Below are 12,311 nucleotides of genomic sequence, written 5' to 3'. Positions count from 1 at the left end.
CGATGATCTTCCAAGGTCCCTTCCAGCCCTAATGTCTATTTAAAAAAAAAAAAACAAGTCCACTACACGTATTAAATGAATGCAGAAACAAGAAGCTTATAATTTCTATTCATAATAAAGTTTAGAATGAACATGTAAAAGAAATTACGTTGGATCATACACTAAAATGATTCCTCATTTCTTGCTTTCAAATACAGATGTGAAAATTGGCAAGGGGAGAGACCTGGAACCAGGTGCTTTTGCTTCCTGTCAGAATTCATGCAGATTTGGCCAAACAGAGAATTTAAAAAAAAAGTGGTATTTGAATATGCTTCAAAAGGTTTGAGAGAATCTGGCAGCCCAAACTACTGCAGACTAAGGCAACAGACGCTAGGCAGGACTTTTCTTAAAACTGCTCTTTTGAGTCACCAGGAGTCACTACCAGGTCATGCAGAATAACTGAATACGGAAGATATAACTGAAACAATTTACCTAAATTTATCCATATTCCTCCAGGCTTGAGTATTTTCCATATTGTATCAATGTAATCAATAACGTTATGTGCTGTGTCTATGAAGAAGCAGGTAGCTATACAGTCCCATGCATCTGTGCAAAGAAAAATAGATTAATAAATATACCCCAAAAAAACAATTTTAGTTAGTAGTAAAGATAACGGTTCGAATTTGGTAAGAAAGTTTTGTAAGTCTGTAATCTTCAAAATAAATGTTTTGAAATAAACATTTAATTTGAGATTTATTTCTGAATTGACACCAGCATTCATTTCCTAGCTTGTGGATAGATTTAAAGCTACAAACATAACTCCAAGTTACTCAGCTTGTGGGGTGTGGTGGGGGAAATCTATATATAAACTCTGCCAGAAAGCTAGGTTGTCAGGATAAAATTTAACACAGAAAGAGCAAATAAACCTGCTTGTTTTAACAGAAAACAATTATGCAATCCAAACAAGGATGCCAGCAGCAAAAAAGAAATAGCTCTACCTAGTCAGTACGGTACGGCGTGCAGATGAGTAACCTCAAGATACAGGGAAAATGCTCCACCTTCTGCACTCTTACCACTACTATGAGGCAAGGCCTTAAAGATTCAACTGTTCATAAAAAAAAGAACTGGATAAACACTATACACTGCTCAGGATCCTAGATATAATTTAAATATTTAACTGGATAAATACTATGTGCACCCATCTGTTCCATATTAATCTGGGATTGAATTAAGTGAGAAACACCACCAAGTTTCTATAGAAGTGACACATCCAGACAAATTTGGCTACTGACAATGAGGAATATCCGTGTCTTTTTAAATACTATCCTTTAATTAATTTCTAAAATACTTGTCAATGAGCAAGTCCACCCTAGATGCTACTGCGTGTTTATTTAGTACTTGTATAAACAAGTACTAAATAAATGAGCAGTAACCGGAGTTACTCTGTAGCAGTGCTAGCAAACCCTTTTTAAGTGACACTGCTGCACAGTAGCATCTCAGCATGGTTTTTTCCATGCGACACTACTGCACAGTAGTATCAGGTTACCGCAGAGTCAGCATCTCATGTAGACGCGCCCAGTGACTGCCAATAAATGTATACTTGATTTATTTGTAAATAACTACTCTACAATCATTTGTAGTGACTTTATCAAAGAAAAGCTGCCATGCAACAATACTGAACTTTAGTCCAGCGTTATAGCGGATAGGCTGCTTATGTCATTTATTCTTTAAAATTGCTTTTCTAATTCAAGTGAAATGAACAAGATGTTATAAACTTACCTGGGAAAGTTTTCTAGACTATCACTGTTCTCATTAAAATAACCACTGCAAGTAGAATCCATTTTATACACAAATGTGCTATAGATTATCTATACTTTCTGACTGAAGGAAGAGGAACATTTATTTTGGCTGTGAAAACCTAAGTGCACTCTTCAACTTCGTTGTTCACTGTAGTAACTGAAAGCATGATTTTATTCTATTGCTTAACAAACGTCTGTCATACCATAGTGAGTATATGTTAAAGATGCAATATGCACTGTAACCAGTAATTTTGACACGTATAATTTATCTACTTACTGCACTCAGAATAAATTTCCTGAAAATCCCCTGCAGTCATAGAAAAGTTTGCACCAGGAGGAAGATTGTGGGGGTCAACATCAGGGAAATTAATTGGTCGTATCTGATCAGCAGATCTCCGGTTATTGCTAAACTGATGAATCCACGGATAAAGTTTATAGGAATTAATTTCAGAGCATCTGCAAAATATGAAAGTCAAAACAACAAAATTAGTCATTCATTATTACAAATATAAAATGATTTACTTTGGTTTTCACCAGTGTCCACAATGAATGTACTTGATAGTAATGTAGACTTTATAAAAGTAGTTCTGTAGGACTTACTTAATTACTTTTACTTACATTCATTAAATGAATGGCTGACTTTTACCAGAGAACAGAAATATTTTACTCCTTAAAAATACAGTAGTAAGAAGCAATTGTTACAAGCTGTACTGAAATGCAGTTTCTTCTTTTAGTCTCTTATTTTTCCACCATTTTTCATTTATGTTGATCTTAAAGTAAAATTAAGACTGTAATTCTTTCTGCAAGATGGTGAAAACTTCCATTACAAATGTTCAGGAGTGCTAAGAGCCAAGACCATTTGCTTTACTGAAAGAGAATATTTATTTGTTTTTACAAGAGAAAGAGGACTTCACTCTTGTATTTATAATTTCCTGTGAATACCCATTTTAATTCTAGATTCTTAGTAATATGTACTTTCTTAAAACTATAATGTGAGGGTCAAAGTAAATGTATTTTTTCTGAAACTATCATCCTTTAATCTAAAGACATACTTTTGTTTATTTCAACAGGATCAGACTTTTTGTCCTTTGCACCATTACATTGGGTGCATATACACATTCATTAATACACAGCAGTTACTGCACATTTAGTTTATCACTTGCTTAAATAAGTACTAACTAAATGAAAAGCAATTAAAGTTATTGTGCAATAGCACCGGCACATTTTTTTTTTTTTGTGACGCTTACTACGGAGTAGCCTAATACTACTGCGCAGTAGCATATTATCACGGGATTTGCCCAACATGCTACTGTGCAGTGTTATTAGGCTACTTTGCATTAAGCGTCTCAGGCAGATGTGCGCACTGACAGCACCACAATTTAGCTGAACAGCCTCACAAAATTTCAAGTTTTTTACTCTGAATTTTATGGAACACAAGACAAATTAACTTTGGGACCCTTATGTAGTTTAATTCAACTCTGTAAAATAAATAAAAAGCTCAATTTTTATAGTACTAATCCACATTTGCTCATACTGTAAATTAAAAAGGCACACTTCTGATAGGCCTGCAAACTCACCCTAAGACCTAGGCTGCACTCAATTATTCTCAATCATGCTCATTAATGAAAGCAGGGCTACACCTACGTAACTGAGGACAATGGAAAAATGCAGTGGTAACAGGGGGCAAGACTCATTCCTTGTTTTGGAGATAGCAGAAAATAACTTCATTTATCATTTACATACAAGGGCAGCTTGCAGAGTTAATAGAAAATGCATCCATCCACCTGAAGCTGAAGCAGATGTGCTCTGAAGAGTGAAAGAAAGGTATAGAACCAAAGATGCCCCATTTACAGTAAAACCATTTTTATAGGCTGTGAGCAGCAGTATAACTGCTGGGATTATCAACTGTTTGCATATATATTATAAAGAATTAAGTATGCATACTTCTAGCACTCAAAGGGAAGAAATCCAAACTGTGGATACAGTTACATTTCCTAAAGTTACTCTAAACAAGATAGTGTTTAAAAGCTTGCTAAAACAGAAACACAACCTTTTTGGTATAGGTATGCTATGCTGTTCATTCATGCATAATCCAGATGCTAGGGGTGTGCAAAATGGGCTGTATTTGATTTGGATTCGGCCCAAATCAGGGACAGCGAGTCAATTCGTTGATTCGGATCGCTATCCCCAATTCAATTCAGCCAAATCCAAATCTGAAGATTCGATGCTGATTTGGAGAATCAGTGATTCTGCCATAGACACAGCTTCAAATGTTGTTTTGGTCCGCTTCTGGGTCTGCTGCTGAGCACGCAGGAGGGCCCCCCCATGCTCCCCAGCTCAGCGATCAGCTGTACTCAGGATGCACCAGTTGCTGAGCCAAGGGGGAGTTGGGGAGGGGGACGGGGGACAGGGTATGTGGGGGAGGTCCCCGGCATGCTCTCCTGCAGATCTGGAAGTGGACTGGATGTGCTTCTGGTCCACTTCCAGGTCTGCTGCCAAGTGCACTGCGACCCTCCCCCCGCGCTCCTGTGGGACGCTCCATCCGCCCCTCCATTTCAGCATTCACGAGAAAACATTTAAAGCTCTGTCTATGTCCAAATCATCTTTCCCAATCAATTCAGAGGGTTCTGATTTGATGTGGAGAAATTAAAGGGTTTCCTGATTCGATTCGGAGATTTGGCCACCGAATCAGGCCAAATCTCTGCCGAAATGAATCAGCAAATGAAGCTTTGCACAGACCTATAAGATGTCTCAAACATCAATAAATCATGACATTTCGTAAGGGAAATGACTCCATTTTACAAATGAGGAAACTGAGACAAGACTAAACTGACTTGCATGAAGTCATAAAATCTGTGAAAAGTCAAATGAGAAACAAGGAGGTAAAATATTGCCTCATCTACTGCAATAGGTTCAGATAGTCCCTTAATTTGGGAGTCCTACTTTTTCATCTCCATAGACTTGCACTCCAACTAGATGGTTCTCAAATCTTGTTAGACTCCTTGAAAAATGCCAGCTCTTAGTTTTCACTTGATTTTTTTGACTATAGAAAAATAAAGCAGTTTTTCTGTTGCAAAGATCTCAGAAAGAACACAACAGATTAGAATGTTTTTAACTAGGGCTGTGCGAAGCTTCGGTAGTCAATTCGATTTGGAGGAGATTCAGCCCAATTTGGCAGACGAATCTCCAAATCCAAATTGAATCAGGAGACCCATTAATTACTCCCAATCAAGTTGGAGGCCTCCAAATTGATTCAGAGAGATTCGGCTATAGACTGTACAGGCAGGCACTAGGCAGTGCCAGCAGGAGCAGCCAGATGAGTAGCTGGCAGCCCCGGAAAAAGCCGCAGCTTATCCAGCTGCTCCCGCGGCTGCCCCCCTGCCGGGGCAAGGCAGGCAGTGCTGGCAGCCCAGGGAGAAGCCACGAGGGCGGGGGGGATAGAACAGGGAACTGGAGAATTGAACTGGGAGCTGGGAACAAACAGGGGCTTCCCTCCAGGTCCCAGTTTGATCACCCAGCTCCCAATCATTCCTCCCAGCTCCTGCGGCTTCTCCCGGGGCTGCCAGTAGTGTTTGCCTCGCCCCGGTAGGGGGGCAGCTGGACAAGCCGCGTCTTGAACCGGCAGTCCCGAGAGAAGCCACGGGGGCTGGAGGAAATGATCAGGGAGCTGGGGGGGTTAAGCTGGATGAGCCTCGGCTTCTCCCAGGGCTGCCAGCTCAAGCCGGGGCTCGTCTGGCTGCTCCCTCAGGTGCTCCCACCGGCACTGCCTGCCTGTATAGCCTATGGCTGAATATGATTCAGCGCCGAATATCTTCAGTTTTTAATTCAGCCAAATTGAATTGGGACAGTCACTGTATCAAATCACTGTCCCTCCAAATTGCCAAATCCAAATCCAAAGCGAATACATTCCACTTCACACAGGTCTGTTTTTAACATTGTGGATTCCTATATGAAGTCTCTGGTTTACCTTGTGACTCATGTTTCTACTGTTAACTGTGGCCTCATGGCACCCTTGAAAGGATCCCAAACTACCACAACACTCCAACTGAGAATCACTGCTCTACACCAAATACTTGGTGTAGGCCCTTTGATGCCCACTCTTCAGCCAACAATGACTGGCTATAGCTGTCTTTCAAAATGTATCAGCCGCTGCTCTCAGATGGTAGAAATGTTAAATGTTCCAAGAAGGAATGTTCCAATTCTAGGCTGAAGGTAACAAGTCTCCACAACTGTTTGCACAAATGTGTGTGAAATTACAGGTAACATAACAATGATCAGGTACAAACGATACCAATTAACCCTCCTCTTCAACCTTCTTTATTCACATCCAACACACAAATATTTAATGGTTTAGTAAAGCTAATCAGTAGGAAAAATAAAAAGAAACATTGATTCTAAAGTGTAATGAATTTTGGGAGAGAGCCCCTAATGGTAAGTAGACTTGCTATTATTTTTTTTTTTTTTTTGTCTTTTGGACTCTTACTTTTGATTCAAGATATAGATGCAAAAAAACTGCTTCAGGTTCATCTTGGGCCATTATAAACAGAATCCCAAATCTTATACCTCATGTACAGCAAGGCAATCTCTATTTAAATGTCTCATGGCTAATCTCTTGGAAAGTTAAAGTGAATCAACTGAAGGTGTGAATTCGACGTTAAAGCATATTAAAAAGAGGTTTTTAGGTGGAAAGCAGCTTTATATTCTTGTAGCTTAAACCTTCTCAGAAGATCTTTTCATCTTCCAAGACATGAAAAAAAACTGCTTGCTTTAGCACGTTACCACCTAAACATCCTATCAAGTTTAAAACTTATGTTTTTTCTTTAAAGTCTTGGGAAGATTACAGTCAACCAACCAAAGGTGATGATTGTATGTCAAATCACATAAACTCCTTTTGATATGCCTGTTCAGGAGTAAAATGGCGTTAAGTCATCCTAAGGCCACTTTTCTATTGAATAGGAATATCCTCACAGGAATTTAACATGCTTTAATGCATTAACATTGTCTTTGACCATCATAGTCTCTCTTTCTGTGGTCATCAAGAGTAACAATTCACAGCCTCTTTCAAGGAAATAGTATAGCTTATTAAATTAAGATGAAGCAAATATTAAAAAAAAAAAATATGAGAAAAACATTAGCTAGGGTTTAGAACAGTGGTTCCAGACCCAAATAGAGCTGCCCCCTCACCATATTTTCCTGATGCCAAGCTGTGCCATACTTGCTGCACTGAGCATAGGAAACCACACAGCTGCATTTACACAATGTTTCACTTGTGCTAATCAACTCTGTACCATATCCTAAGGGTGCAGATCACAGAGGAAATAAGACAAGTCTTTTCATGTGCAGAGAAGGAAGGGCAGAAGGGTTAGGGTAGGTGGGCCACAGCATAAGGAATATTGAGAACCACAGGTTTCCTATATAGAAAATTTGAAGTTATATTTCAAGGCAAATTTCTATTCTAAAGATGTATTCTTATGAGCCCCTGCTACAGGTTCAAATTAAAGCTGAACCCAGATATAGATATTTTCAAGCACTAAATTTGTAGCTAGCTGGCTCTTTTTATCGCTTGATAGTCACTTCCATGGTGTAATAATTACTTTGCATGTGTAGCTGGTCTAAATTTACTGTACAATTAAACAGTGAACTGTGCAATATAGGTAACGTAGCTGTGACCTGTGTTGAAGTAGGTTTGGCCCTTGAGGTAGATAGTACCTTTTATCACTCTAGAAATAAATTAGAGAGGGTAGACTTGAAACTCAAACCCTTAAGGTATGTTAGAAAAAAAATCTTCAGTTGATAATTGAATCACAAAAATCTCTTTTTGTATTTTGGCCAAACTGCTTTAAAACTCATTTTCAGCAAGAACAGGGTTTACAATATTTAGCTTTAGAAACTTTACCAAGGTATTTGAAATCAAGTTTGAATTTTGTTCATTTTCTCTAAATTTTTGTGACAGAGACTAGTAGACATCAGGACTATCTTACTATCATGGGGCAATAAAGGGGGAGAAAAGATGAATTGTTCTACAAAAGTTATTTCAAAAAATATTTCTTTTCCATCAGCTTGTTACTTTTCCTTAAATACTGTCTTCATTTCTATATCTTTCCTTGCTCATGTCAAGTGTCAACTTCTCAAAACGTTGCCTGGGACTGCAATTAAAAACCACTGGCTCCTCACATCCCCTGAACAGAAGTCCTGAGGTCCCTGTAAAAAGTGGAACACTGGAATTCTCGAACCCCAACAAGCAAATGAGTAGTTTCAGGGTGCCATCCTTTCCTTTATGGTGACAGGGAAGCCTCCACCTGCCCAGGGGCATCTTACAGGTGATAAAATGGTCATCTTTCCTTTGCCAGGAAAGATACAGGTAACAGCAAACAAGTAATATCGACACACTGAATTTTGTGGTATAAAAATTAAAGGCTATTAACAAAATCCTATACATGTATGCTTCAGTGCTAAAAATGTTATTTTATCCTATGCTGAAACACCACATTAAAACATAAAAGACATTAAGATGTCAAAGGATTTTGTAATATTATAATAGGCTAACTGTAGGTTATGAAAGAATACAATAATTATAAGCCTACTGAAATAGTAATTTGGTAGTTTTCATGGAAACTGCTTTTGGGCAGGCCCTACAAAAAAGCATGAGGCCTGTGCTTTTGGTAGGTTCTCTGGCAGAAATAAAGACCCAACAAAAAAACCTCATCAAAAATAGGGAGCCAGCAGACCTTGTGGTCACTGCAGCTCATCCATGTGAGGGGCTGCTGGCACAGCAAGATGGCTGCCAGCCCTGCCCCTCACCACCGATTGGCTACAAGGCCTGTTTGTCATATGGCCCCACCCCTCGATGCCAACTGGCAATAAGGGGTGGGGTCACATGCTGGACAGCCTTTGCAGCCAATCCGTAGCAAGAGGCAGGGCCACCACGGACCCTTGGCCAGGGCAGGGGAAGGGCACTGCTGCACTCTGCCTGCAAAAATGGCCACCTCGCCTGCAGTCTGCCTGCAAAATCAGCTGGCAGCTGCCTCCACTTTGGTAGACTCTCTAACTGTACCACGTGTAGGATAAGGATTTCATGTTTAGCAGGTCTCTGTTCAAGTAAAAATCAGGTATGCAAGTCTATGTATCTAAGGATAATGAAAAGTTATTCAAATTCAATATTCCTTCTTAAGTCTTTAACAGGCACCTGTTATTAGGGAAGTGTGAAATTTCGGCAGCCGTTGCGTTTCAGAGGTGTTTTGGGCTGTTTCGGCACCCGAAACACCAAATCTGAATCAAGACACAAGACTCAGAAACATCTCTAAAATGAAACTAGGCATCCGAAAGATTTCGGAATATTTTGGAGTTTCGGAGCTGGGCTTGCAGGGAAACAGCTGTACGTTGCTGCCCTGCCACCTGACTTGGCTCCGCAGGGAGCAAAGACCTGTGCCAGAGGGTCTCCTCGCCACCGCTGCATGGGGGGGGGCACCGGTGTCAATGAGACTCCCAGGCACAGATCATTGCTCTCTGTGGAGCCAAGTTGCACAGCAGGGCAGTGCTGGTCCCTGCTGCATGACCTGGCTCTGGAAGGAGCAGAGAAGGGGTAGCAGCGGCGGTGAGACCCCAGTGCAGATCTCTGCTCCCTGCGGAACCGAGTTGTGTGGCAGGGACCACCAGGTTTGTTCACCGCTCTGTGCTGCTTCTCTGCCCTGTGATCCAGCGTTACAGGGATCAGAGATGCGCCGGGGGGGGGGGCGTCTTCTTGTCTTCTCACCTGCACGGAGGGCAGCTGCCCTCCCCCTTCCCTGGACAAGTCACTGACAGCCCCATCTGCTCCCCACAGGGGCCCTGCAGACCCCGGCCCCAAGCCCCACCTAGCTGGGCAGTAGGACTGTGAGAAGCTTGCAGACTGTTTGAAACAGATTTGGAGGAGATTCGGCAAAGCCAAATCTCCAAAACAGATTCGGCCAAAATGAAAGAGAACAGTGATCTGAAACATCTGAAATGAATCACTGTCCTGTGAAACAGCTGAATCCAAAACCGAATCGAACAGAGCTGTTTCTCACAGCCCTACTGCTTATCACACTAATATGGCATCACTGTCTTCTAATACTCTCCAGTTAGCTGTATCCATCTGCCGTCATTTGCTTTATATTTGGATTTTCAAGCTTTTATGTGCCTGTTTCTTCTTTTTTTACTCTTTTTACCCTTGGTTCATGCAATGCCCAGTAAAAGGAGTGTTCATTGGCGACCCCACCAGTGGTCCTCAACCTTTTTAGACTTTAGGCATGCCTCAATAAATGAGGCACCACTCGGAGAATACCAGCTTCTAGTTTTCTCTTGTTCTTTGACTCCAGAAAAGAAGAGAAATTCTTCTCTTACAAAAGACTTAGAAGGACCACAATAGGCCAGAATTTAACATTGTAGCTTCTTCCTATTTGAAATCTTTAGATTTATCTTCTGAATCATGTTTGCATACCTAACTGTATGACACCCCACGGCACTGCTGAAAGGACCTCAAGGCTCCCCAGAGTCCTGCAACATCCTAGTTGAGAACCACCAAACTAAGCTAAGGTATACCAGCTTTCATAGATGACAATATACAAGAGAATAAATCTGGCTCACATTCATTTCTGGCTGTCTACAATTTCACATAGCACAACTGACCAAGTTCTCATTTAAAGACTGACAGACTGGGAAAAACCCTCTGGCCAAGTCTAAAGTGTGGCTCAAACTCTGGTGCCATAGCAAAATACTGCTACCACATACATTAGGATTTCAGCATTCTTTCAGAAACAGTTAGTATGAAATGTTTTTAAAAGTTAGTACATGCAAATTACCTTACAAACCATATAAAAAGATAAAGGCAAAGGGAAATATACAGTAAAAGGTCTGTTATCCGGCATCTCTTGGAAATGGGGGATGCTGGATAAAATATGCCCGTTAACTGAGTGGCTTGGGCCACCGCTTCTCCTGCTGCATCTGCGGCGTCCTGCCACCCCTCCCGCCTCATCGCTGCCCCTCCTGCAGGCCCCGTGGGACAGGGAGACGGGCCCCACACAGCCAGTTATGCCCCCGGGCCGTGGGGGCTCAGCAGCATAGGCTGCTTTGCCCCGGGGCCACGGAGGGCACTTCCGGTTTCACTTTATCTTACACGCCAGCATGCCGTCTAATTGAGCATGCTGGCTTGTAAGATGCTGGTTAACAGAACTTTTACTGTATAATGCGAGTACCAAAAGAGAAAACAACTGAGTATTTAGAAAAGTTTGGTTAGGCTCACAAAATAAGTTACTTTCTTAATTTTCCTGGAGCTGACTTTAAAATTCTACAGTCATCTCACTACAGTAATCTCTACAAGTATAACTGAGAACATGAGTCAGAAACTGACTGATGAACAGGGAGTGCTCTTACTTGCATATGATTTCAAAAAATGTATTACTGAAGATGCTGGCTAGATACAGAGTAGAAAGCTGTTTAACATGTGGAAAAAGTAAAAATTCAGTTCTCTCAGTGGTAATACTGCTTTGGCTTAACTTGAAGGATTTTTTATGGAAGTATGCTGATCTATGGAGATCCTACACTGTGTTGTTCTTATATTTCATCACTTAAGTGTACAAGAGCATTCCAGTAGTGCATTAAGCAATGGGTCTAACACTTGTCATTCATAGGAAACAGACACAGAAGGGCAACACATCCTACTTTTAAATCACTCTAATTGTATAATTTTGTAAGATCACTTTACTCAGTATAGCTTCACTTTGAATTTAAGACTTAAAATAGATTCTGCAGCTGTGAAACTGAATAAATAGAAAATTCAATTAGTTGCTGGGTGAGACTTGCCTAGAAGTATAGTAATATTTTTATAGCAACCTGGTCAAGAAAAATTAGTCTTTTTCATCAAATATTCCCAAACAGAATACATAATTAATTGTAAATGTAAGCCCTAATGCAGTTTTAATGTTATTTAAATTTAATTAAAATTATTTTTATGTATAATTTTTTGGTGCCTATCATTATAATATTAAAGTACTTTACATATATCTGTATTTACTCAAATAGAAGATGACCCCGATAATAAGATGACCCCCCACAAAATAGATTATATGTATAATATTTATACATTTTCTATATCTCTCCTTGTATAGAATTTAATTAATGTAGGTTTACCTTGAATTCAACCCCTCCTATTGCTACAGCAGAGAAAATAAGTCTGGGGCATCAGGTAGTCCCTTGGCTCTCCGCTTCCCCCTCTCCTTACTGTCAGACCCTGCTCTCTCTAAGTGAGGAGCAAATCTGAAAAGAACCTTGAAATTAAACATTCCTGTAGCGATTTGCATATAGTACCCGTGCACTTAAGTTTATTCAGAATTAATGCATGTTACCTTTTTATTTTAAACTACTGCAAATTTTAGTACAGGTACTCCATAAACATATTTCTGGGCAGCACTTTTATACCTACTGTTATGTATGTACAAACTATGCATAATATTAGTCCAAAGCCAAAAAGGTCATGATTCATCAGTGACTTGGACAAGGGGGTAAATACCACCCTGT

The 12,311-nt window shown here is 40.3% G+C and overlaps 1 protein-coding gene across 5 annotated transcripts in view; it reads right to left on the bottom strand.

Moving 5' to 3' along the window:
- Window positions 1-12,311, bottom strand: part of CARNMT1 (carnosine N-methyltransferase 1) — a 56,121-nt gene that overhangs the window by 22,083 nt on the left and 21,727 nt on the right. For all 5 annotated transcript variants that reach the window (XM_019517446.1, XM_019517447.1, XM_019517444.1 and 2 more), the window contains exons 5-6: window positions 2,056-2,234; window positions 472-585 (exon numbers count right to left, since the gene is read on the bottom strand). In XM_019517446.1, coding sequence (XP_019372991.1) covers window positions 472-585; window positions 2,056-2,234 — 293 coding nt within the window. The remainder of the gene's footprint in view (window positions 1-471; window positions 586-2,055; window positions 2,235-12,311) is intronic.

Source organism: Gavialis gangeticus, unplaced genomic scaffold (assembly GCF_001723915.1).
Source record: "Gavialis gangeticus isolate Ggan-Ray unplaced genomic scaffold, GavGan_comp1, whole genome shotgun sequence".
In the NCBI taxonomy this organism is placed as follows: domain Eukaryota; kingdom Metazoa; phylum Chordata; order Crocodylia; family Gavialidae; genus Gavialis; species Gavialis gangeticus.
The sequence above is the reverse complement of the archived record's forward strand: the minus strand, read 5'-3'. Positions and strand labels throughout refer to the sequence as shown.